The sequence below is a fragment of the Mus caroli genome, unplaced genomic scaffold, assembly GCF_978045245.1.
Source record: "Mus caroli unplaced genomic scaffold, Mus_caroli_1 scaffold_9, whole genome shotgun sequence".
NCBI classification, from domain to species: Eukaryota; Metazoa; Chordata; class Mammalia; order Rodentia; family Muridae; genus Mus; species Mus caroli.
Window position 1 is genome coordinate 25,767,855 of NW_028227264.1, and position 23,583 is coordinate 25,791,437.

The 23,583-nt window shown below is 38.0% G+C and overlaps 1 protein-coding gene across 9 annotated transcripts in view; it reads left to right on the forward strand.

Moving 5' to 3' along the window:
* The window catches only part of Ptprk (protein tyrosine phosphatase receptor type K), a 514,942-nt gene that overhangs the window by 128,273 nt on the left and 363,086 nt on the right, over positions 1-23,583 (forward strand). For all 9 annotated transcript variants that reach the window (XM_085842716.1, XM_085842715.1, XM_085842708.1 and 6 more), the window contains exon 2: positions 6,797-6,919. In XM_085842716.1, coding sequence (XP_085698842.1) covers positions 6,797-6,919 — 123 coding nt within the window. The remainder of the gene's footprint in view (positions 1-6,796; positions 6,920-23,583) is intronic.

Consider the following 23,583-nt stretch of genomic DNA (forward strand, 5'->3'; position numbering starts at 1 on the left):
CACTTCCTGTTTGAGAACACATGTAGTCAATGTTCAGAGAAAACTGCTTGTACAAAAACCTCTCTGGAGTCTTTCTGGGCTAGTTAAGTTGAAAAATGTTTCTTTTTATTTAAGATTTAGGTGTTAAGTATCTGTGCAGGATGAAAACTATATAGCCCATGTATAAACTAAAAAAATATGGCCCAGGGATATAGAAAGGATGTACTTTGTAGAAAGATATTAGGCGTGGGCACCTTTACATGTGAGGGTTTTGACTAATCCTTACACCCTTGTTTGGTCGTTATTACTGAGTTGATATTACTGGAGAGTGATTTGAAGCTCAAAAAATGAAAATAGCAAAGCTGTGCATGTACTTAGCCGCACTCTATGTTGCATCTACAGACACGCTCTCTGCCATCACCTAAGTCTATGCCAGGCGCTTAAAATTCCTGCGTTCTTATTAGGTGAAGTATAGTGCATTTGAGGGTTACTGATCTGAAGAGAAGAAGAGGTGTGTAATTGAGCCTCTTGCTCCACTCTGGTTAATTTGGTCTTATTGAAGGACGGCTATGCAGTGAAAGTATAGAATTTGCTTTGAATCCTAGACAATTTAAATAAGAAGTCTTACAGCTACCTAATATTGGATTCTACATATTAAACATGTATTTTCAGTTAGAGGTGGAACTCTAGGAAGGAAGAATTTGATAATCAGTGGGTGTGTTTGAAATGCATTCTTTCCTCATCAATAGCAGTTACTTCTACCTACCCATAAATGATAGCTCTTAATTCAGAGGAAACAGGCTAGGATTTCCTTTCTTTTGCAAGGTACTAGGCTGAGATAATATTTTCACACACTAATTAGTTGCAAGCAGCACAAAGAGGATTCTTCTGGGTCTGGATTGATTATCTTTTTAAAAGGCTCCTTTATAAATTTTCTAAGTTTTTATCCACTCAGGTCCTCAGTGGCAATAAGTTAAAATGGCACAGGATTCATCCATCCTCTTGTAAAGGCATAAATTCTTTGTGTGTACTTGAATGTTCCTCATGTGCGTGTATTTTAATTTTTGGATGCGTATCGAGGAACAGGTGTTGCTTGTCTTTCGAGCTGACATAGACAAACACTACCTAGGCATTGATCATGTCTGTCAATTCTCATTTTTTACGTTCAATATTCCCAGAAGTATAGAGTTAACAAGAAACAGAAATCTATTTAGACATCCCAGCATTTTTCAGAGGAACGTTTTCTGAAAGCCATTTCTTTACTTTTCCCAATAAGATCTTGTTCTAGGAATAAAGATCGGCTCTGATCACATGGAACATTAGTTAAGAGTAAAACTCTTTTTTATTTTTTATTTATTTTTAATCCTTCAGAATTATTTTGGTGAGGCACACTGGCCGACTCCCACAGGCATTTGACTTCATACCAGTGAATTTCCATTGTAATTACTTTTTTAGATTTAAATTTTTTATTTTAATTATGTGTTTTTGTGTGAATACATTCAAATGAGCATAGCTGTCCCTGGAAGCCTAAGGCACTGGGTCCCTTGGGAGCTGGAGCAGGCATCTGGGAACCCCCTGGCCTTGCTGGATTCTTGCTTGTTATAGCACTGAGCCATCTCTCCAGCCCCTTAGATTTGTGATTTCACATTAGAATAATTAAAGGGCATCTATTCAAAGCTTGTTTAATTTAATACGGTGTGTAGTCTAAATTTGTATACTGTATTGATTTCTCTTTTGAAACTGAAGGAAGAAACAGGATTTGATGTGGATTGCCACCTAAGTGAACAAATCTCTATATTATTGACTAGTTCACAACTGGTGAAGGTTGAGTCTACATTTCTCTAAGAATCATCATACAATTATATTAAGAATATCTACTGTATTTTCCAACATATATTCCATGACCTTGCATATGCTCTTTTAGAGGAATACAGTTTTCTCCTATGCTTAAATCTAACAAAGTTGTCCAGGCTTACAGCTAAGAGGAACTTGTTCATGGAAGCAGTAAGGAGCATGAGTGATAATTCTGTTTGTCTCCCGCATTTATTCTTGGTCAGTAAATGATACACAGATGAGGGTCCTGGAAGGAACAAAAATGAAGATCCTGCTATGATGACTTTCAAAGCCTACCCTTCACAGATTGCTCAGAGCAAGCTGCCCAGACCTTAATGACTTTACTTTTTTACTTATTTTCCTGGCTCAAACTTAAAATTAAACAGATCCTGGGTATTATTAAAAAGCTTAGCTTCAGGGCAGAGAAAGTATCTCAGTTAGTATAGTATTTAGTATGTAGTCTAGGGTTCTATCCTCAAGGCCACAGACACTGGGTGTAATGACAGTCATGTAATTGCTGAACTGAGCAAGTAGAGGCAAGAAGATTCAGAGGTCAAGGTCATGCTCAGTTATGTTGTGAGCTTATGAGCATATGAACTTATGGCCAGCCTGGGCTACAACAGGACCCTGTTTCAAAACACCAGCAAAGTGAACCAATAAAACAACAACAAAAGCAAAAAACATGAACAAAAATTTCACAGTTTGTCTTTAGAGAGGATTTGTGTTTTGAAAAAGTGCCTTTGCATCTATCATCTGTCTGTCTGTCTGTCTACCTGTCTTTCTTCCTTCCTACCTTCCTTCTTCCTTTCTTTCCTTCTTTTCTTCTTTCCATCTTTCATTCCTTCCTTCCTTTCTTCCTTCCTTCCTTCCTTCCTTCCTTCCTTCCTTCCTTCCTTCCTTCCTTCCTTCCTTCCTTCTTTCCATGTATATGAGTATGTATGTATATGCATGTATGTATCTATCAAACTATCAATAATCTGTTTATCTATGTATCTATCATCTTTCTACCATCTATCTCTATCAATTAATCATTTATCTATTTATATGTCTATTAATCATCTATCATCTCTATCTCTTTATTTACCATGTTTATCTATTTATATATCTATCAATCATCTAACATCTACCTATCTATCTATCTATCTATCTATCTATCTATCTATCTATCTATCTATCATCTGTTTATTTATCTCTATATATCTATCAATCATCTTTTATCTATCATCTATCTTATCTATCCATCTATTATCATATATCTATCATCTATCAAGAAATTAATTGGTATCATCCGTCTATCTGTCTGTCTCTCTGCATATTTGTTGACAGAGAAGGAGAGAGAGAATAGGAATTTGGGGAGCTGATTTTGTTGTTTCATGTGGATTTCTGAATTGAACTCAGGTTGTCAGTCTTAGTAGCAAGTATCCTCACATTTTAAGCTATCTCACTGGCCTCAAAAGAGTTTTAGCATAAATAAATTTTTTCACAAATTTCCAGAAAGTATCACTACAAAGTAGGAATTCCCTGGCACAGGTCTTACAGGTTAATGAATTTTTCAGCACGTATTTTCATATAAATTAGTGCATATGGACTTAGTTACCTGGCAAAAGGAATATATTATACCTAATTGTTGATATCATGGTAGATTTCATATAAAGAGATTGTTAATAAAAGACTGTCAAGGAACCTCAAGATAAATTTGGCTCTGGATCTCTAATTCTCTACATCTCTACAATCCTAGAACTTTAATGAGTCCACAATTCTTTAGGGGTCACTGGCAGAGAACTCTAGAGAGCTGTACTTAGGCAATTCCATTTTAATTTTGAGACAGAACCTTACTATATAGCCTTGACTGGGCTTGAACTCACTACATAGATCAAACTAGCCTTGAATTCACAGAGATCCACCTGCCTCTGCCTCCTAAGTGCTAGGATTAAAGGTGTGTGCCACCGCATGCCTAGGGATGTTTCTCTCTACAATACTGTATTTCAGTAATGTGCATTTCGAAGATCATATACCATAGAAGCCTATGCTTGTAAAATCACTAATAGGAATATGGTATGGTAGAATTTTTTCCAGATCTATGGTAGGGTTAGGACTAGGAGTGAACCCTGATGGTAGAGTCCTTCTCTCATGTAAGACCTAGTGAGGCCACCTTGTTCTCTGTCCTCCCCCCCCCCCCCCCCAAAAAAAAATCCAATTGAACAGGATGAGAGGTGTGCTATGTGCTATGTGTTGTAAGCTGGAAGCATGTTGCTGCCTCAGTTTATCTTATTCCCTTTGTACTCCACATGGCTGCTAGATGTATAATTTTTCTCAGTGTACCTCCGGTTTTAATACAACTGTAGATTGAACTGTCTGGTTTCCTTCTAAGGCACCAGAGACCTTCCGTGTTAAGTTATTTCTACCTAACTCCTCCATACATTTCATAGCTGGTATTCATGCACATTTTTGGACTCTGACAATGCCATGTTTCTTTTTGCGTATGTTACTTTTCTCTTCTTTTCCTGTTTGCGATCTCAGTTTTGATGCACTGTTTTTCTTCGCTTCTAAGTACAAAGAAGCAGGGCTCAGGAAAAGACTTCAGCAGGTATTTCAGTTGGAATGGAAGAGGAGGTCATTCGAAAAGAATAGTGCATTCTCCTAGAAGTGGGGGTGGACATCTTGAAAGACATCCTGTATTTATTTTTGCTTGGTGCATCTTTTCTTCTTTAGGTGTACCTTGGTGAGTGTAGTCTGGTTTTATGTTTCTTTTAGAATTTTGATCATCTTTTTGTCACTTTTATCACATGGATTTTTCTGTTTCATTCATCAGCTTAGAGTTTTTGCTATTTATTATTATTATTACTACTGCTACTGCTACTATAATCTATTTCTTGTCCTCTACACTTTGTTGTCACTTCACTAATACTTTTGACCTAGAAATCTCCTTTACAAAAATGATTCTAAGAATGTGCTGAAGCAGGTTTATAAATGTGCTTTCCATGTGTTAAATAGGTTTGTGGTACCTCTAGGATTAGAACTTACTGTAAAGTAGAAATTGAATATTCGTCTTCAAGGGATTTTCTTATTATGCAACTCAAGCTGATGAGTTAAAGATTTCAAAATCCTTCTGACACATTCCTAGTATAGTGGTGACATGCACCATTGGCACACTTTGGATCGCTATTCCTTCTGTTACTCTTAATCAGCATTCTGGCATCTAAAATTAACCATATCTAGGAAGGGCAACAATTACAGCCATTTGTCTTCTAAATGAGTCAACATGATTTCTCCTGGTAGTTTAAGTTTGTATACAGAGGGCACCAAACCTGTGTAAAAGGTAATGGGGGCCCTGCAGGCATACATTGCAAACCTGTAGGTCTTTTTGGGTTTGTGATAACAAATTGTATTTGTGAAAAAAGCTTTTCCTTTGTGATAAAAAGATGCATTGCCTAGTACCCTCTTTTATAGGTGTTAAATGAATTAAATTAATTTAAAAGAAATGTTCATCATCTTTCATGAAATCCTATGCAACCAAGGTCATTTTGAGTGTATTTAAACCATGATAATACATGCTCCATCTGTTGGGCTTCGGGTTATAGTGAAGGATTTCTGTAGTCATAAGAGAGACTCAAGAGTGCCCACAGTGTGTTGTGCTTTTGAGAAAGGCTTTGGGTTTGTGGTTCTCTCTGTCTCTTATGGTGTTGTCTTTGATGCAGCTGCTGTCCATTGTTGCAGAAGACCGTCTTTCATTCATAACCAAAGTGATAAACTTTTGATGAGGAGAGGGAGAAGAATTTAATGGTCTGAAGTTTTCCACCTGTTCACTGTTATTGCTTGCCTTAGAATTCCCCAAGTTTCTCCACACAGATCTCCATGGAAACTAAGCAAATAAGCCACTTGAAAGGAGACAGGTTATTGGTTTTTCTCATTGAAGCCACTGCTAGGTTTTCATTAGTTGTAATCCATTTTCTTTTAAGATGAGACATACAGGCCACTTCTTATTTTCCCGATGTGAGTAAACTGACTAAGTTCACTATGCACCCTTTAGAGATGGGCTCTGAAGGAAAAACATTCATTTTCCTTCTGCTGTAGAGTCACATCTGAAAGCACAGACAAGGGTAAGGATGACTGATGTCAAAGGGGAAAGGCTACTTGTGCTGTTGAAAAATAAGGTCATTAAGCAAAGGAAGCCTGGGTGTCGTAACAGGCTAATCTGATTCATTTTGTGCTTCAGGTTCTCTCAGGTTAAAATTGTATTGAGTTTAAAAATAATCTAAATAATCCAGAGAAGCCTGTCCCAGGCCTCAAGTACTGTTTACACCCTTGGTAACCTGTGAATTATTCACTGTATGAAACATCAGAGACACTTTATTCTTGTTTTTTGCTTGTTTGTTTTTTGTTTTATCTGTATGCATGCGTGCATGCATATGTGTGTGTACCTGTGTGTATATGTGTATTATCAGAGACAGGGTTGCTCTCTGAGACTTGGCCATCCTGGAACTTGCTCTTTAGACCAGGCTGGCTTCAGAGTCACAGAGAGTCACATACCTCTGCCTCCCAAGTGCTGCAATTAAAGGCGTACATCACCACTGCCAAACTCATGGACATCTTTTAAATCAAGGGGTTGATAAGGCTAAAGCATGAACTTCACAGGTTCGAACTTGCATTGTAAGGAAAGTTTTCTCTCTTCCGATCCCTTTTCCAGTAACACTGGCAAAAGTGTTTAGATTGGAGATATATAAGCCAAAAGAAGCCTTCATAATATATTTTAAAAAATGATTCAAAACTTCAGAATTCCTTCTGGGGCTCTGACAAGTTGAGTATGTGAGGTTTTTATTTGTATTGAATTTCTAAAGGGAGTAGAGACCAACAGGGATGCCATTGACAATTAAGATCACAAGTGTCACCAGGTGCCATTTCCCCCAGCTCTTGCTGCTCAGTGCTCTTCTTTTATGGACAAAGGGCATGCAGACATCACCATGTTCCTCGCTTCTCTTTCTAGGTGGCTGTACTTTTGATGATGGGCCAGGGGCCTGTGACTACCACCAGGATTTGTACGATGACTTTGAGTGGGTCCATGTCAGTGCGCAGGAACCTCATTACCTGCCCCCCGAAATGCCTCAAGGTAAGTCACATTCTCCTAATTCAGTGTCTAGGGAATATTTCCGAATATAAAAACAAAAAACAAGATTTTTTCACTTTACATGTAACAATAGAAATTTGTTATATTAAGCTTATTAAGTGGTCTATTTGGTCACATGTAAAAAATCTTAAAATTTTCTTTACAATACTCTATACCGTCCTATATTCTTCAAAATTTCTTAATACAACTTTCAGTGCTTTGCAAAAAATATGTAAGTTTATAAACGTTAGTTTTTTTTTTTTGTCTCTTAATAAGAAGTCAAAATGATCAAGTAAAACTTATTTTGATCATTTAACCAAAATCATTTGACCATTGATTCATTTCTTATTTCATATCTTTGATCACCTCTCATAAGTGTGATCTAGTTAGACTCTAAGCAAGCACTAGTTGTTGGTAAGGAGATAAATGGTCTCATTCTCCCACAGACCATGATGAGCCAATTTTTCTACAAAGACAGACCTTGGAGACAAAATTATCAAGCAGAGATGCTTTCTGAGTAAATTTTTGGATACACACAGAGTTTCTTACTGATAAAGAACTTGTTGTAGGTATTGACTTTTGATTTTCTGAGGCAGTATATTTTCTGATTGCTTAAGACAGGTCATGGTTTGTTTTGTGTGTGTGTGTGTGTGTGTGTGTGTGTGTGACCTGTGTAAAGCACAACAAAATAGCATATCAATATATACTTTCCACTTAATATAATATGGGAGTAGTGTGTTTTTCAGTTCTCTATATTAGTTTGGAACTAACTCTAAGTTATGTGTTTAGTAATAATTTGAATAATTATAAGAATCAGAAACATAAACACCAAATTTGAACCATAGTACCTAGGAGAACAAGTGTTGCTTAGCAAGAAGGAAATGATTATACATAAAATTATGTATGTGTAAAAAGATAATACCCTTATGCTTTAAATCATATAGCTGATGTTAATGTTCTCCAAATAATTTCTTTTGAGGTATAATTTATTTTTTATTATAATTACATAAAGATAGCTAAATTTAAATTTAGCATGTCCTTCATAGTTGACCGTGAGTTTTAGACATTGCCATTGGAAGTGCAAATATCAATTAAGGTGACTGATTAAGAAACCTTGCTAGTTAACATGATTCATGAACACAAAAGGAAAAATCATTGCTGATGACTATGACAAGCTCTCAACGCAAATAAAATAAAACCCAAACGAAAGACATTCCGATGAGGGTGCAAATGAATTCAGTGAGTATGTTCTGTGGATTTTTTTTTTTTTTGGCATGGTTCTGTTCTAAGGTACACGCTGAGTTTAAGCCTTCTATTTACTGTGAATTGTAGCTTTCTCTGTCTGAGTAGGTAAATGGTAATTTTGAGGCTACACTAAAGCATAGTTTTCCTTCTGGAGGAATACACTGTGTGGGTGAGGTGGGGCTGGTGTTTACTTAACTCTCTTGGTTTCTTATGATTGACCCTGACACTATGGGCAGACTCACCTCATTTTGTGCATTGGTTTGTAATCTTCTTTCCAAGGTACATACAATATCATTCTGGCTCTTTCTGATTAAAGAAATCTCTGTACGTTTTTTACTTCAGTATTCTCAGTGGTATATTTAGACTTAATTTTTCATGTAATATTAAAAAGGTGGGCTGGAATGCACACATTTTGACTGTTTATCATCAGAGAATAATCAGAAAGATGTTGATTTATGGAAATGTTGCCATTACTAATTGCTATTGATGGTGTGTAATGAGAGCTGAAGAGAATGTTCAGATGACCTTGTTGGTTCACCTTTTACACAATTACTTAATCATCGGTTACAGTAAAGGATGTTATGCAGAGAAATTGAAAGTGTTTGATATTCATTCATATCCTCCAATTAATAACACATTAAATAATTAATCATGCAAAGAAGGGAAAAGGTCATGGACATGTTATTTTTATTTTTAATTTTTTTTGCAGAATGTAACTATGTTTAGTCTAAGGAAAAGTGAAAGAAGTACGCCCATGCATTCCTGTTTTATTAACCTGTTTTATATACATGTGATTGTAGATGTGGGTTCACATGCACATGTGTGTTTGTGCATGTCGCAGCAAGAGGACAAACTTGGGTTGCTCTTCTAAGGAATCTTCCATCTTGGTTTTTGAGACCGAATCTTAAGATAGCCTGGAGCTTGAAGAGTTGGTTTATTTAGCTGGCCAAAGTGGATTCTCTTGTCTCACCCTTTACATTTAGGATTATAAGCTTTCAAGCTTTGGCATGAGCACTAGAAAGAAGGTTCTCATACCTATATGATAAGTGCATTATTAATTGAATTTTCTCCTCTAGTCCTGTTCAGTTTTTTATAAGATATTTTCTCCAATTTTCCTGCTAATATTTTTTTTAAAGAACCTACTGAGCATTTTTCTGCCACTATATTGGCAAAAAGGACATAATTAGACTTACTAGATTTTCATGATCTTCCTGGGGACTTGGCTCAGCTGTTAAGAACACTTGTGCTTTTAGAAAGCAGAGGTTCATCCTTAGCACCCATAGCTCATAACTTCTTACCACTCCAGTTCTAGGATATCGGATGCCCTTTTCTGACCTCCATGGGCACCAAACATGCACATGCTACATACACATATATATATATGTACAACACTCACATACATAAAATAAATAAATGTATTTGTAAAATTTCAAATGTCCCATCTTTTCTTTGTTCATACAAATAGGTAGGCCTACTTACTTTATTTAATGAAAAAAAAATACATAAGTAGAAACAAAACCACGAAGCCATCCCATGCCTTCTGTCATAGGAAGTCTGTCTGTCTGAGGCAGACATGGTAGTGAACCTTTCAGTACTTGGACATTGTTAATTAGTGATGTCTTATTGGCCATTAGAGGGTTAAGAAAACCAGAAATTGTAAATATTCAATTCTAAACACTAAGGGAAGAATATGGAAAATAAGAAATAATGTCTTGTGACAAATATGTTACTATTAGTGACTGCTTGCCACAATTCAGAGCAGTTCTTAGCTTGTTAGATGACAGTAATGATGACAAGAAGGACCATTAAATGTTTAAAAATAGCTTTCAGAAGAACAAACACTTCATGAATGAGCCCTGTAGCAAAGTCATATGAAAATAGGAGAAGCTCTTCATTAATGGGATGCAAAGTAAAAGTATAATGAGTTCAGCTGCACCATAGTGACATCAGGTGTTGCTGAGAAGAATTGAGAACAAGAGGAAGCATCTCAGGCTACTGTAGACTCAACATCTGGATAGCCCCTTTGTGCAGCCTAATGGGCAGCCAATCCATTCTTGGATATAAGCCCAGAAAGCCATAGCCATGTATTCATTCAAAGAATGTACTAATGTATGTAGCATTAGTTCTTAGTAGTTCCAAGATGTAAGCAGCCTGAATCCCTGTCAGCCATACAGTGTACCAAAGCCTGGCAGTGTATTCATGTAGTGAGATAGATATGATTCCACATTGTGAAGGAACCAACTCATGCTGTAATCAGCAATATTGATGGATTTCAAAACCATCATCAGGGAGTGAAAACAGACACAAGAGTCTTTCATTTGATGTCCATACATTTCAAAAATAGGCACACCGATTACTGAGTTAGAAGTCTGTTAGTGTGCGTACTTGTGGGAGGGCATGGCAAGAAGGCATGAAAGAGATACCTGGATGGTGGATACCCAGTTATTAACCTGGGGAGCATTTGAGCTGCTTTTAGTCAAGAAACTACTGAGCGGTTGTGATGGTGAGTTGTTTGTTTTCTTGTCTGTAACTTGTAAGTTAGCAAAAAGTGACAAGGACATAAGGCTATTGAGGACACAGGCCTACTATTGAGAAGTTAGAATATTTATAGTGCTGTAGCTTAGCAAAAGAGATATGTTCCAGAAGACCTCAAATGGGATAGAATCTTTATTTTCTTCCTTCTTTGATCCCATAAGCCTTGACTCCATAAATCCATCTTTGAGCTTTGTTCAGGTTATATATTTATTTATATTTATTTCTATTTTTTGTCTAGTTATCCATTCACCAAACCCTCCCCCATTTGTACTGTATCTACACATGATCATCTGAAGAATGTAGAGCTTCCTGACTGGCATGACACACTTTATCTGATTGCATAGATTGATAGTCTTTCAGTCTACTTTCTACATATGTCCACTGAGGTTATTCTAACAGTTTCAATATTATTACATATTTTCCCACCTGACTCATAATGTCTTCGTGTACATATAGCATAGTTAAAATTTTCATTTTCTTAAGACACCATTTTATTTTCTTTAGACAAAAGAGGCAGCTTTTATAACACGAGGCTTGATAGTTTTTTGTGTAAGGGGCTAGAGAGATGCCTCAGTGAGTCAAAATGCTTGCTGTGAAGGTGTAAAGATCAAAGTCCAGCCGGGCGTGGTGGCGCACGCCTTTAATCCCAGCACTCGGGAGGCAGAGGCAGGCGGATTTCTGAGTTCGAGGCCAGCCTGGTCTACAAAGTGAGTTCCAGGACAGCCAGGGCTATACAGAGAAACCCTGTCTCGAAAAACCAAAAAAAAAAAAAAAAAGATCAAAGTCCCCAGTGCCTACATAACAAGCCTTGTATGGCTTTGTGTGCCTGTTAACTCCAGAACTGAGGATGGAGCCAGGTAGATCCTGGGAAGTTGCTGGCCTATCAGCCCAGTGGACACTGAGGGCTTCATGTTATTAATATAAAGTGGAGTATGATAGAAGATAACACTGGGCGTCTTCCTAGGGTTTCTGCTCAGGCTCACCCTACCCTTCAACACCTTGCATTAATTAAATAAAAGATTTTGTTCATAATTTGAAGAAAAAAAATCTCTCTTCTTATAGAAAACAATCAGGTAGGAAATTTTTGTTTCTTAAACATTGTAATGAGAGATTTTAGTGTAATCAGAAGATTGTAATTATTCAGTAAACTGTGCCCTTATAAGGGACATCATCAAATTCTGATTTGTTTAAATGTCAATTATTAGGAGAGAATTCCCACTTTCTCCACCTTGCTTGTCACATTAATGTCAGTTCTCCACACAGAAATCTGTTATATCCATGCTTAAGACAGGCCAGAGAGAATGAAGATGGCAGACAGAGCTAGACATTGTTCTTTGATCTCACACATTTTTTCTTCTGTGATCTTGATCCTCAAATATTCTTTTATGCTTATGACCGCATGAAACAAATTCATTTCTGCACTTGACTATCTGTTCTGTTCTAGATGTGAGGGCGAGGCGGGAGGCTGACATATCATTACATTTGTCTTCCACTGAAATTGTAACTGCTTCTTTTGAAGATGTGTTTCTCTGACATGATTAATTAAATTTTACTTTAGCGTCTCTGGAATACCTATTTGACAGTACTTAAAATTATGACTACATTAGATTCCATCTTCATCTTGCTTCTTTCGACTGCTAATAATATAAATCACTACATGGAGTTTTTGATTTAAATTGTACATACTGTATGTTATTAAAAAATAATAAAAGCTCTAATTTAGATTAACTGGAAGGTTGAAGGAGGAAACCATTTCTCTGCCTTGTAAAACTTAGTGAGGTGTGATTCAGTGGTTTATGGCCTGAATGTTTAGAGAGCAGATGAGATGGTATTAGAGAGAGTTTACACAACACTAAGAAATGAGCCTTTAAACTGGAGGCTGTTTTCGTAGATTTCTTGCATACTCTATTAGTCAGGTTGCTAAAATAATGCTCCCATCCTTTAAGTACTTATTTGCCGAGGTTCACTCTGCTTACATATTCCACTGTACTATGCTCATTGCTCACTGTGGTTGTTACTTCCTTCTGCTGGCGAGATGTAGTGAGAATAGAAAGTGTGATGTCTACAAGTTAATGCACATGACAGCATTCACAGGGAACTTAACTTCTGTACTCAATGTCATAACTCTAACTACAGTGGATCTGTCCTGGTGGCCACTCTGAGGAACACTTAGAGGCTGAAGGCTCTAAGGTAAAGTTTGAAACTGGTTTTGCTAGCTCAAACCCTTTTGTACTTGCATGTCTGAGCCAAAAGTTAACTCCAGTGAATGTGTGTGTGTGTGTGTGTGTGTGTGTGTGTGTGTGTGTGTGTGTGGTGTGGCGGGCATATACTTAGCTACGTAATGACATATGTTGAAGGTCAGGGGGGGAGGTCTAAGCACACCCTTCATGTTACTGCCTTGTTTAAAACAGGGTCTCTCTGTTGTTTTTCTGTTTGTCAGTCTAGTTGGAGCATGCACTTCTAGGGATGTGAATCTCTCCACCTCTGATCTTGGCAGAGAAGCCCTGGGATTATACTACATGGGCTTATGTAGGTCTAGAGATGCAAAGTGCACTCCCAAGGCTCTCAAGACAAGTGTTCCACCCTTGAGCCTTCACCCCTGTCTTATATGATATTTTTTAGTCCTCCTGAGAGCCCTATACAGTAAGTGATACTGAGATTGGTAGAGGGCATCACTTGCTCACAGATGACCAGTGCAGATCAGTAACTTGCCACAGTACCACCTTGTTTGTTTTTTATTATAAGCAAACTGACACCTTTCCTTGACTCCAGCGTAGATATTTAAGTTCACTGTATGCTGTTACTTATTTGATTTAATCTATAGTGGTTTTTCTTCTGACACCCTTTGGGGTGAGGCTCTGTCCTTTGTTTCATTTAACTTTATGTTATTTTTAGTTATTTGATGAACACTTGTCATGGGTCATCCTTTGGAAATATATCATCCACTGTGTCACGAGAACACATGTGTTAGAAGAAGAAACCCGAGGATTCTCTGAGGGAGGCTGAGTGAAGTCAGAGTTTGAAAATATTTGTTAAGGCTTTGTTTATAGTGGTGTATTTTAGGACAAGAATTACAGGCTTCTTTCAATGTGCTCTTCCCAACTGTGTCGTCATTATGTCTGCTGGTTCTTTTGCCATGAGCACAGAGAGTTTACCATACTGGAGCTGCTTATTAGAAACACCAAGAGTTGGAGACAGTGTGAGGTGAGGAAGTAAAAGGCTGGCGTGGAACACTTGAAGAGTCAGCCACCAAGGAACAGCTGCTTTTTAGTGTAAGGAGTACTATCCCTATGTACATCAGTGCAGCCTGAAGAATCTCTAGATTACAGAGTGAAGAAGTGGCATGGGGAGATAGGACTCTTTTCCTGCTATTTCAGGTATATGATGTATCTAAGTTAGATATGCTCCAATATATCTCATAAGGGAACAACAGTTTAGTATTAAAAAAGAGGGAGAGAAAAAGATTTATATTGGTGCCACTCCTAGAAAATGTCCTTTTCAAAGTCCATGCAGCTATCTTTAACATGGACCTCAAAATCAATATGTAGTCCAGAGAAACAAAATTACCTCTCCTGGGATGAGAGGGTGAGTTAAGCTGTGGTTATGACCTTATATTTTATCTTTCCGAAAATAAACTTGTATCTTGATGCTACTGTGTATCTGAAGTTGAACACTTATTAGCTTCCAAAAACAAGAGGGACCACATGGAAATAAAAAAGGCCCCAAGGGAACAAAAGACAAAGAATTAAAATAGTGATTTTTGTCAAACTATATTATATCAATGCTTTCATCATAGCATTGAAGTGATCTGTTATATATATCACTAAATAGCATGATACAAAATGTTCATATCCTCTATAGATTATATTCAGAATGCTCTACTGTTATGGAAGACTGTTGACCTTCAAACCTAATTTCATCTGAAAGAATGATTGTCTATTTTAAAAGGCTTTTTTCTAATGAACAAATTATTGGCTGAGGAACATTTCTCAACAAAATTTGTGTTTTGTGTGTTCAGAGCCCATGGCAACTTTGAGCAGTCTATACGATCATTAACTCCCCACTTAGCAATGTAAGACAACACTGGTGGCTCTTTTTCCAGGGCTCGGAAAAGCACATTTAACAAAACAGTTTCAGATAATTCAATAGTTGCTTATGGGTTTCTCGACTCCGCACCAAATTCTTATATTTTGGTTGTGAGCCTAGCCTTTAACAGCTGAGCCATCTCTCCAGCCTCACACCAAATTCTTTAATACTTGCTTCTTAAGTATGAAGCAGAGTTGGCAATTGTGTGTTTGTGTGCATGTGTGATATGTGTATGTGAACATCCTTGTGTGCATAAGTACATGCATGAGCATGTCTGTGCAGGCCAGAGGCCAATGTGTTTCTTGTTCCCTTACCATTTTAGTTTGTATATAGATTATCTTTCGTCTGTATGGGTATATCAATAATAAATATGATGGCCTATGGCTTAGGCAGAAAATAGGAGGTAGGACATCTGGGAGATAGGAAGGATTCTGGGAAAATGCCAGCCAAAAAAGTATAACAGGACAGGCACATGATACCTGAGCACAGGTAACTAGCCATTTGGCAGAATGTAGATTAAAATAAATGGATCATTTTAAATGCTGATCTGATCTAGGAAGAAGAAAGGCCTAGCTATATGGCCAAGGCATTTGGAATTATATTTTGAGTCTGAGTCTTACTTCTGGGAGCCTGGGGCTGGGAGCAAGAGCCAGACCTGACTTGCATTTTTTTTTTAAGTTTACTTATGTTTATTTTATGTAGATGAGTACTTAATGCATGTATGCTTATGCACTGCATGCATCCACGGTCCTCAGGGAGCCTGGAAGAGGGGAGCAGATCTTTTGTGCATGCTTGTGAGCTGTCATGTGGATGGTGGCAAGTGAACCTGGCTTCTCTGGAAGAATATCAAGTGCTTTAAATTGGCGAGCCATTTCTCCAGCCTTATCGTTTTTGTTTTTGAGAAAGTGTTTTTTTCTATACCTAGAGCTCACCAATTTGGTAAGCCTCACTGTCCACCAAGCCCTAGATATCCTTCTGTCTTTCTCCACTCCTCAACACAAGGGTGTTGATTATAAGCGCCATTAAAGGGTTTTTGTTTTGTTTTGTGTTTTGTGTTTTGTTGTTGTTTTTGTTTTGTGCGTTTGTTTTTTTTAAATCTTATGTTCCTTGGCTATTAAAATTGGATCCTTGTATTTTGTGGCAAGTACTCTATGAACTGAGTCATATTTCCAGGCCTCAGTGACAAATTGATATTCAAAAAGTCAATTTTATGTGTAGTTTTATTCATTCTATGCCAGTCTCTGTCCATCCACAAATTTACCATGTAGTCTAATTGGTCCAGTTTATATCTCATGTTTGAGTGTTTGCCAATCAGCATGGAGATGAGACTGAGTTCCTCCCTGCTGACCTTCCATCTGTATCTCTCTCCTGGCCAGGATGGAGCCCAGGCTGGGTGCCATGCCCTTTATCCTGATGCACATAGCCAGACGGATGTTATCCAGAGACTGGTGGGGAGGGCACTGAGTAGAAAAGGAGTGGGAGGTGTAATGGAGTTGTGGCAAGGCAAATATGGAATTACTATTTCAATACCCCTGTCGTTAAATAACCAACCAAAACTAGTTATACCTTTATTAACATTCTAAGAAAACAGATGGAAACTTCATACCTATCTCAAGTACTTAACGTATGTAATTTCTAAGTGTAAACATATTCTAGCTCTTCAATCAAGTCTTAACATTTGCCAGGAATCAGCCCGAATTACTTGAGCTGGGATTCTATGAGTTAGATAGGCACTATTCCTGGTTGCATAATGGCTGTATTGATTGATTGATTCCACGTATAAGTACTGGTTTTGTTCCTGAGGCAGGCTTATCATTCTAATTTTGGTCGGAATATAGTACTCTGTAAAATGCAAATACTTTAGTAGCACAATTGACTGTCTTGTTACATTTGTGACAGTAGGCAGACTCTTATGGCGGCACATGTTCTGTTAAACAGCTTATCACAGGAAATTTTTGAAAAACAAAACAAAACCGGAGTTGAAATATGAGTTTTTAAAAATTTTTTTGAAGGGTTATTTTAAAAAAGTCAATATTTCATTAAAGATTAATGACAAAACCAGCAGAGACCAGCTAAAGAAAATAGAATTAATCTTTACTGTATACAAAGCTCTGAGCTAGATCTCTCATATATATATATATGCGTGTGCGTGTGCGTGTGTGTGTGTGTGTGTGTGTGTGTGTGTGTGTGTGTGAGTGTGTGTGCGTGTGCGGGCACACACACACACACAGACATAGAGACACAGATAGACAGACACACCACACACACACACACACACACACACACACACACACACACACACACAGGTAATGTTCCAAAAAGATAATATACCTAGGTTCACTTGGTCAACTCCTGAACTTATGTTGAAGTTGTGGTTGGTTCTTGGGTTTAGGTACTCCAGTCTGTTCTATTAAGTCAGCTCTCTGGGAACAGTTAACACACGGAACTTGTCTAACATGAAGCTCTTCTTCCTGTGTCACTCTTAAAGGAGCACTTCTTGCTGACAATAGTTGTACTCTTTTTTTTTTTTTTAGCATTCTGGTTTATTCAGGTAAGCAGTAGACTCTCTGTGGCTGTCCAAAGTACCTGAAGTAGGACAATTTAAGAAAAGTTGTATAAGAAAACCTCTGGAGGAAAAGATATATAATTAGGCTCTGGACATTCAGCATTCCAATGTGTTAAGAGTTTTGTCTACTGAATTTGGCAGAGAAGCCTGGGGAGTGACTGCAGGGGTTTAGCCAGGTGACTAACACAGTAGCCTAAGGGTTCAAGAACCTGATGAGAGGAAGAGGCTGGAGAAGGGGCAGGGGAAGGAGAGGAAAAGGCTATCTATTAAGTCATTCAACTAGGATAAAAGCTTTTAAAGGAAGCCAATTACTTCACTTCAGAAATGGTTTTGTTGTTGTTTTTGTTTTGTTTTGTTTTGTTTTTAAGCTGGTCAAGTTTCATCTTTCTCTTATTTCTTTCACACTGAAAAGAAGAGACTTGATTGAAGAGTAAAGGTGCTCCATTTTCCTTGCATTCATGTCTTACTTTAAAAGAATTCTACTTGCTCTCAAACATTTGTTCCTGAAAGTCAGATGTTCTTGGTCCACGTGCTAACAGTAGTGAGTTTTGTGATTACCCTATCACTAGTTTTTGTGTGTGTTTGTTTTACTTTGTTTCAGTGTATATTAAGTGAGCATATAATTTATACTGTGTACTACTGCACCATTCTCTTATTTCTAATCATCCAAATGGGAAAAAAAAAAAAGTGAAATATGTTGTTTCTAACCCAAGGCATGTAGCTGGAATACAGTGTCCATGATTTAAAAAAAAAAAAAGATCTTGTCTTGGAAAGAAACATCCTTCATCTCAAAGGGATAGAAGACATGGTTTATGCTGCTGTGAGTATAAAGTGTCCCCTAATACAATGTTTCACCATGGAACACTATGGGTCTCGGATACTACAGAGGACACCTTAGGTTTTGGGTTGGTGGAAGCCATAGGTCTAATAAGATGAGGGAATTCCACAAGGTTTTTTTTGTGTATCAGTCACAGGATGTTAGGTCTGACGCAGAGGTGAGTGAGCACTTCAGGGGTCTTAAACTATTCAGAGATGAAGTGTAATTAGGCTCTAAGTCTGCTGCCTTCCAGTCTCTCCACACCACTGTGGTTCCTTTCAGGGGGCCAATCTTTGCAGACATACGCTCTTTCCAGTAATTTTCATTCAAAGCCCCATGTTAAAATATTTTCTGTAGTAAACAGTCACTACTTTTTTTTTCAGGATTACTTTCTATGAACGTTTGCTGACAGTTTAAGAAAGTGGTGTTGAGATTTTTTTTTTTCCTTTTTTTGTCACAGGACTACTGGAGTGTGACTACAGGGGGTGAGCCAGTTGCTTTAGCCAGTTTGAACAACATAGCTTGTTATTATGTAACACATACATCCTCTTTGTAATCACTCAGCATTTCAAAATATTGACAGTGTTTGGTTATTATTTCTTCTGTTTCTTGGTCCTTGTCCCTTCTTCATTGCTGGGGAATGATCACTGAATTTTGTGACATTTTTTCTTACAGGATGCTGTTAGCTGTCTTTGAGTGCTATTACTCATAACATTATGTGTAAAGTGAAGCTGGCCATGGCGGGGTACGCCTTCAGTCCCACCACTCAGGAGGCAGAAGTAGACAGATCTCTGAGTTCAAGGCTAACCTGGTCTACAGAGCAAGTTTCAGGATGACCAGGGCTACACAGTGAAGCCCTGTGTCAGATAGTGGGAGAGTTAAAGGACACAGCATTAATGCCTTTTGTTCAGTTGCTTATGGTTTAATAAATAATTATTGACTAAATAGCTCAGAACCTTAAAAAATGTAAGTGAGCTTTTGTTAGCTTCCCCCCTTCAATAGCATGTATCAGTTATCTTGCTATCTTGAGTCGTTTGAATATATTAACATATTGAGTGACAATATTATCAAAGAAAAACTTGAGTATTTTAGATCAGGGCTTTAATAGAGTGCAATATAACTGTAATGGAAGATCATACCATTACCCCCTGGCTTGTGTTTATGCATTTTCTGCAGACTACTTGATATCTGACTAGTTTTCTATGGCTAACAAAGTTACAGTTATATTAGCGACACCTTGCCATACAGCAAAGTAAATGATTCTGATTACTATAGCCAGAATTTTCTTTTCAAGGAAATGCATTACTAGTGAAACTGAGAACAAGATTCTTTTTAGCTGGATACCATTGACTTTTTAATCATTTACTTCATTTTAAAATCAGTGAAGTCAAGGTGGACTGTTGCAGTCACGTGCCACTATCTGATGCTGAAGGCTTCCTTTCTCTCTAGTCATGAAAGTACAGCTTTCTTGTGCACTCTTAGTGCACAGCCTGGAGAGTTCCTTACTAAACCAATAATAGTAGTCCAAGGATGCTTTGGATCTTTTAGCGTCATATCTCTGTGTGGGAGCTGGATACCTGAATGAGCATCATCAGGGTAGTCCAAGCAAGGAGAAACAAGTGCTGCTTTGAAATACTCACTCTCCGCTTGTATCAGCACAGATTTCTTATGTCTGGAATGATTGAGTGCTATAATTGAGTGAGGCTGCGCTCACTGCCCATTTTTGATGTTAACATTCCCAATCCCATATGCATCACAAAACTCATTTGATAGTAATAGAAAAGCCTTAACTTACTGAAATAAACCTACCAAATGTAAGAGGCAGTCCAGAGATCGTTGCTGATCTTAATTTTACTAAACAAATAGTGTATAAATAAGCTGAAAGAGAGACTAGCTTAACCAACATTTGAGTCCAGATTCTCTTGTTTGGGGTTTTTATGGAGACATTTAACCTTTTTGAGTGTCTACTTTGTCATAAGTAAATTAGAAATAATACAGTTCACATTTGCTCTCTTGTTTTGTTATACCCATAAGATTTAAATATTTGTGCAGCATCTGTCAGCATCTAAATGTGCTGTTGTTTTGTAATAAATCTTATTAAGCTTTTCCCCTTTGGCTCCAGGGTGACATGGAGGGTTAGTAATCTCGTTAATCTGTAAGAAGTTGATTTGAATTCCTCTCACTTATTCTAGCATAGAATAATGTCCTTGCCCATTATAGGTTTTCAGTGGACCATTAGGAATTATTTTATGTTCAGTTCAAACATTATCCTATCCATGTGATTTCGACCATGTACAGGCACTTCAGTCTGAGACTCCTAATGATACCTGGACATGATTTTTGAAAATGAGGTGGCAGCTTAGTTTGGGTCACTGAATCTCTTCATGAACAATGGATGTTTTTTTTCCCTTTATGGACTATAATCGTTCTACTTTGCTCATGTATTTGTCTGCTGTCTTTTACTCTCACCATTAAAGAGGATGTCTTTCTACATGGTCTCTCTTATAAATCTTTCATTTCATTCCCCTTACTTCTCAGACAACGAGCCACATTCAGAGTTTAAAGAATCCAGAGTATGTCTTGTCTTGTCTTGTCTTGTCTTTTCTTTTCTTTTCTTTTCTCTCCTCTCCTCTCCTCTCCTCTCCTCTCCTCTCCTCTCCTCTCCTCTCCTCTCCTCTCCTCTCCTCTCCTCTCCTCTCCTCTCCTCTCCTCTCCTCTCCTCTCCTCTCCTCTCCCTCCCCTCCCCTCCCCTCCCCTCCCCTCCCCTCCCCTCCCCTCCCCTCTCCTCTCCCCTCCCCTCCCCTCCCCTCCCCTCCCCTCCCCTCCCCTCCCCTCCCCTCCCCTCCCCTCCCCTCCCCTCCCCTCCTCTTTCTTTCTTTCTTTCTTTCTTTCTTTCTTTCTTTCTTTCTTTCATTGAAAAGCAAAGAGCGTTTATTCAGCTGAACTTCCTGCATGCAGGGGTCTCCCCATTTGAGAATGGAGACCTCTGGTGAGTCCACAGGCCCAGCCTTTTGTCAGTTAAGGGAATTCCAGGGAGGGGTTCGTGCCCTTTTGCCTGGATTAGTTAGCTCTATCTCATCGTGTAATATCCTAGGCAGTCCTGGAATTAGCACGATGGCAGACCCGGCTGGACTCAAACTCACAAAGATGTCTGCCTCTGCCTCCAGAGTCCTGGGATTAGAGTTATGTGCCACCACCACCCGGTCAAAAAAAAATGGCATTTTTATTTTGCCTTTTGTTTCTCAGAACATGTTTGTGAGGACTATAATGGCTATCATCATACTGTGTTAGTCTTACTTGGAGACCTGAGGGTAATAATGTACAGGTAAAAAAACAATTTTAGAAAGAGTATAGGCAAAGATCAGAACTTAACAAATTATTCTCTGGAAAACTTTCTCCAAATGTATTCAATGAATAACATATAAGACTGTTTGTCCCTTTATAGGAAAAGGTAGGAAACTAGGTAAATTACTACTTGCTATATTGCACGCTCACAAAGGATAATTGTTTTGTGGACGGATTCTGTGTTCTTTTGGGAAGATATTTTTCTCAGTATTTCTTCATTTTGTAGTTTCAGCAGAAAACCCTTAAAGCTCGATTTCTTCTTCTCTTAAAGCTAATGCACATGTGAAAATGAAAGGGATCATATAGCCCAGGAGAATCCCAAACAAGTCTAGCCACCAGGAGCCTACCATTAGTAACTAGATGTTATATTTTATATCCCAGGAAAATATCACATAAGTCTACAAAACCAGGAGTCTATCCCACTAGAATATGGACGTTGTACCTAAAGATCTAGCGTAAGAGAGGTCCAGGCAGACACAGTAAGAAGTCTCTGAAGTAGAGATTGCCTGGTACTGAAGACCAGTCAGGAGACTATTTGGTTGAAAGGAGACATTTCAGTAAGAGGTAATATCGTAGTAATAGTGGGCTGATTGTAATAGATGATTCTCAATAATACTTATTAAAGCCTACAACAGAGAGGCATGGTTGGACTTTTATCCTGACATGATCCTAGGTAAAGGATGTGGGAAACAAACACTGGGATGGAGAAGATGTGGAGCAGGAAGCCTGATTAGATTACTAGAATCCACATAGGGATGATTTGAACTAGAGAATACGATGTCATGAAAAAATAATTCTACATTAGGGTCAATTTTTTTTTCTTTCTTTCTTTTTTTTTTTTTTTTTTTTTTTTTGAGACAGGGTTTTTCTGTATAGCCCTGGCCATCCTGGAACTCACTTTGTAGACTAGGCTGGCCTCGAACTCAGAAAACTGCCTGTCTCTGCCTCCCAAGTGCTGGGATTAAAGGCGTGCGCCACCACCACCTGATCAATTTAGTTTAAATAAGGATTAGATGGTGTTTTGAAATGATTTAAGATTAAGATTGTATCCATGGATGGGTGGTAGTGGCACATCCCTTTAACTCCAGCATTCGGGAGGCAGATTTCTGAGTTGGAGTCCAGCCTGGTCTATAGGTCCAGTTTCAGGTCTATACAGAGAATATCTGTTCTAAAAAACAAACAAACAAGTAAACAAACAAAGATTATATTTATGGATGAGTACAATTTGTTTTATTTCACCCTACTGCTTGGAAGGCTTCAGTAATCATGAGCTGATATGGCAATGGGCGTGGTCAGGGACGATGTTTGGAGAACAGGGGTGAGCTTTTAGAGATGGTACGTTTTAAATCAAATCTGATATCAAAACTAACCTTAGCTGCAATATGGGACTCAAGGACTCCTATTAGCATGGGCTAACTGAGATCTGTTCTAAACAAAAGCAAGCCAACAATTCATTAGAATAATACATTACATGTCAGAAGCTATCAGTTGGCTTAAAATACTTTGCAGTGCAAGTACTTTGTTGAAATATTTTATTTGTATTAATTCTCTATTGTTGCACAGATAGGGCTTAAAATGATTTAGTACAGAAAAGCAAAGGAATGATTAAATCACGTAATTATCAGGGGAGGAAAAACCTAGAAAACAAAGCTAGTGCTTCTGAGGTTAGAGTTGCTGTCTGGTGGGGGTGGGGCATGTAGGACAACTGGTTGTTTACAACTCATAGACAAATCCAGGAATTTCCATTTATTCAGTTTCAGCTCCATGAGTTGTCTGATGATAATTGAGTTGCTCATATTGTTCTCTTGAAATGTTTTCAGGCAAATAAAATCTTCCAAGAATTCAATTATGCTGAAACAATAGCCACAAGACATGGCAAGGTTATTGCAGATGCAGCAGAGGGCAGACAGGGAAAACAGAGTCTGTGCTTTGCATGGGTGCTGTAGGTCGGAACCCAACACTTCAGATAACTTACAAAGGAGTCAGACTGCAGCTTAAGGGTAACGCTTTTGTTATAAGCCATGAAGGTGACCAATTTATCTTGTAAAGCAATGTAAGCTAACATTACTTTTA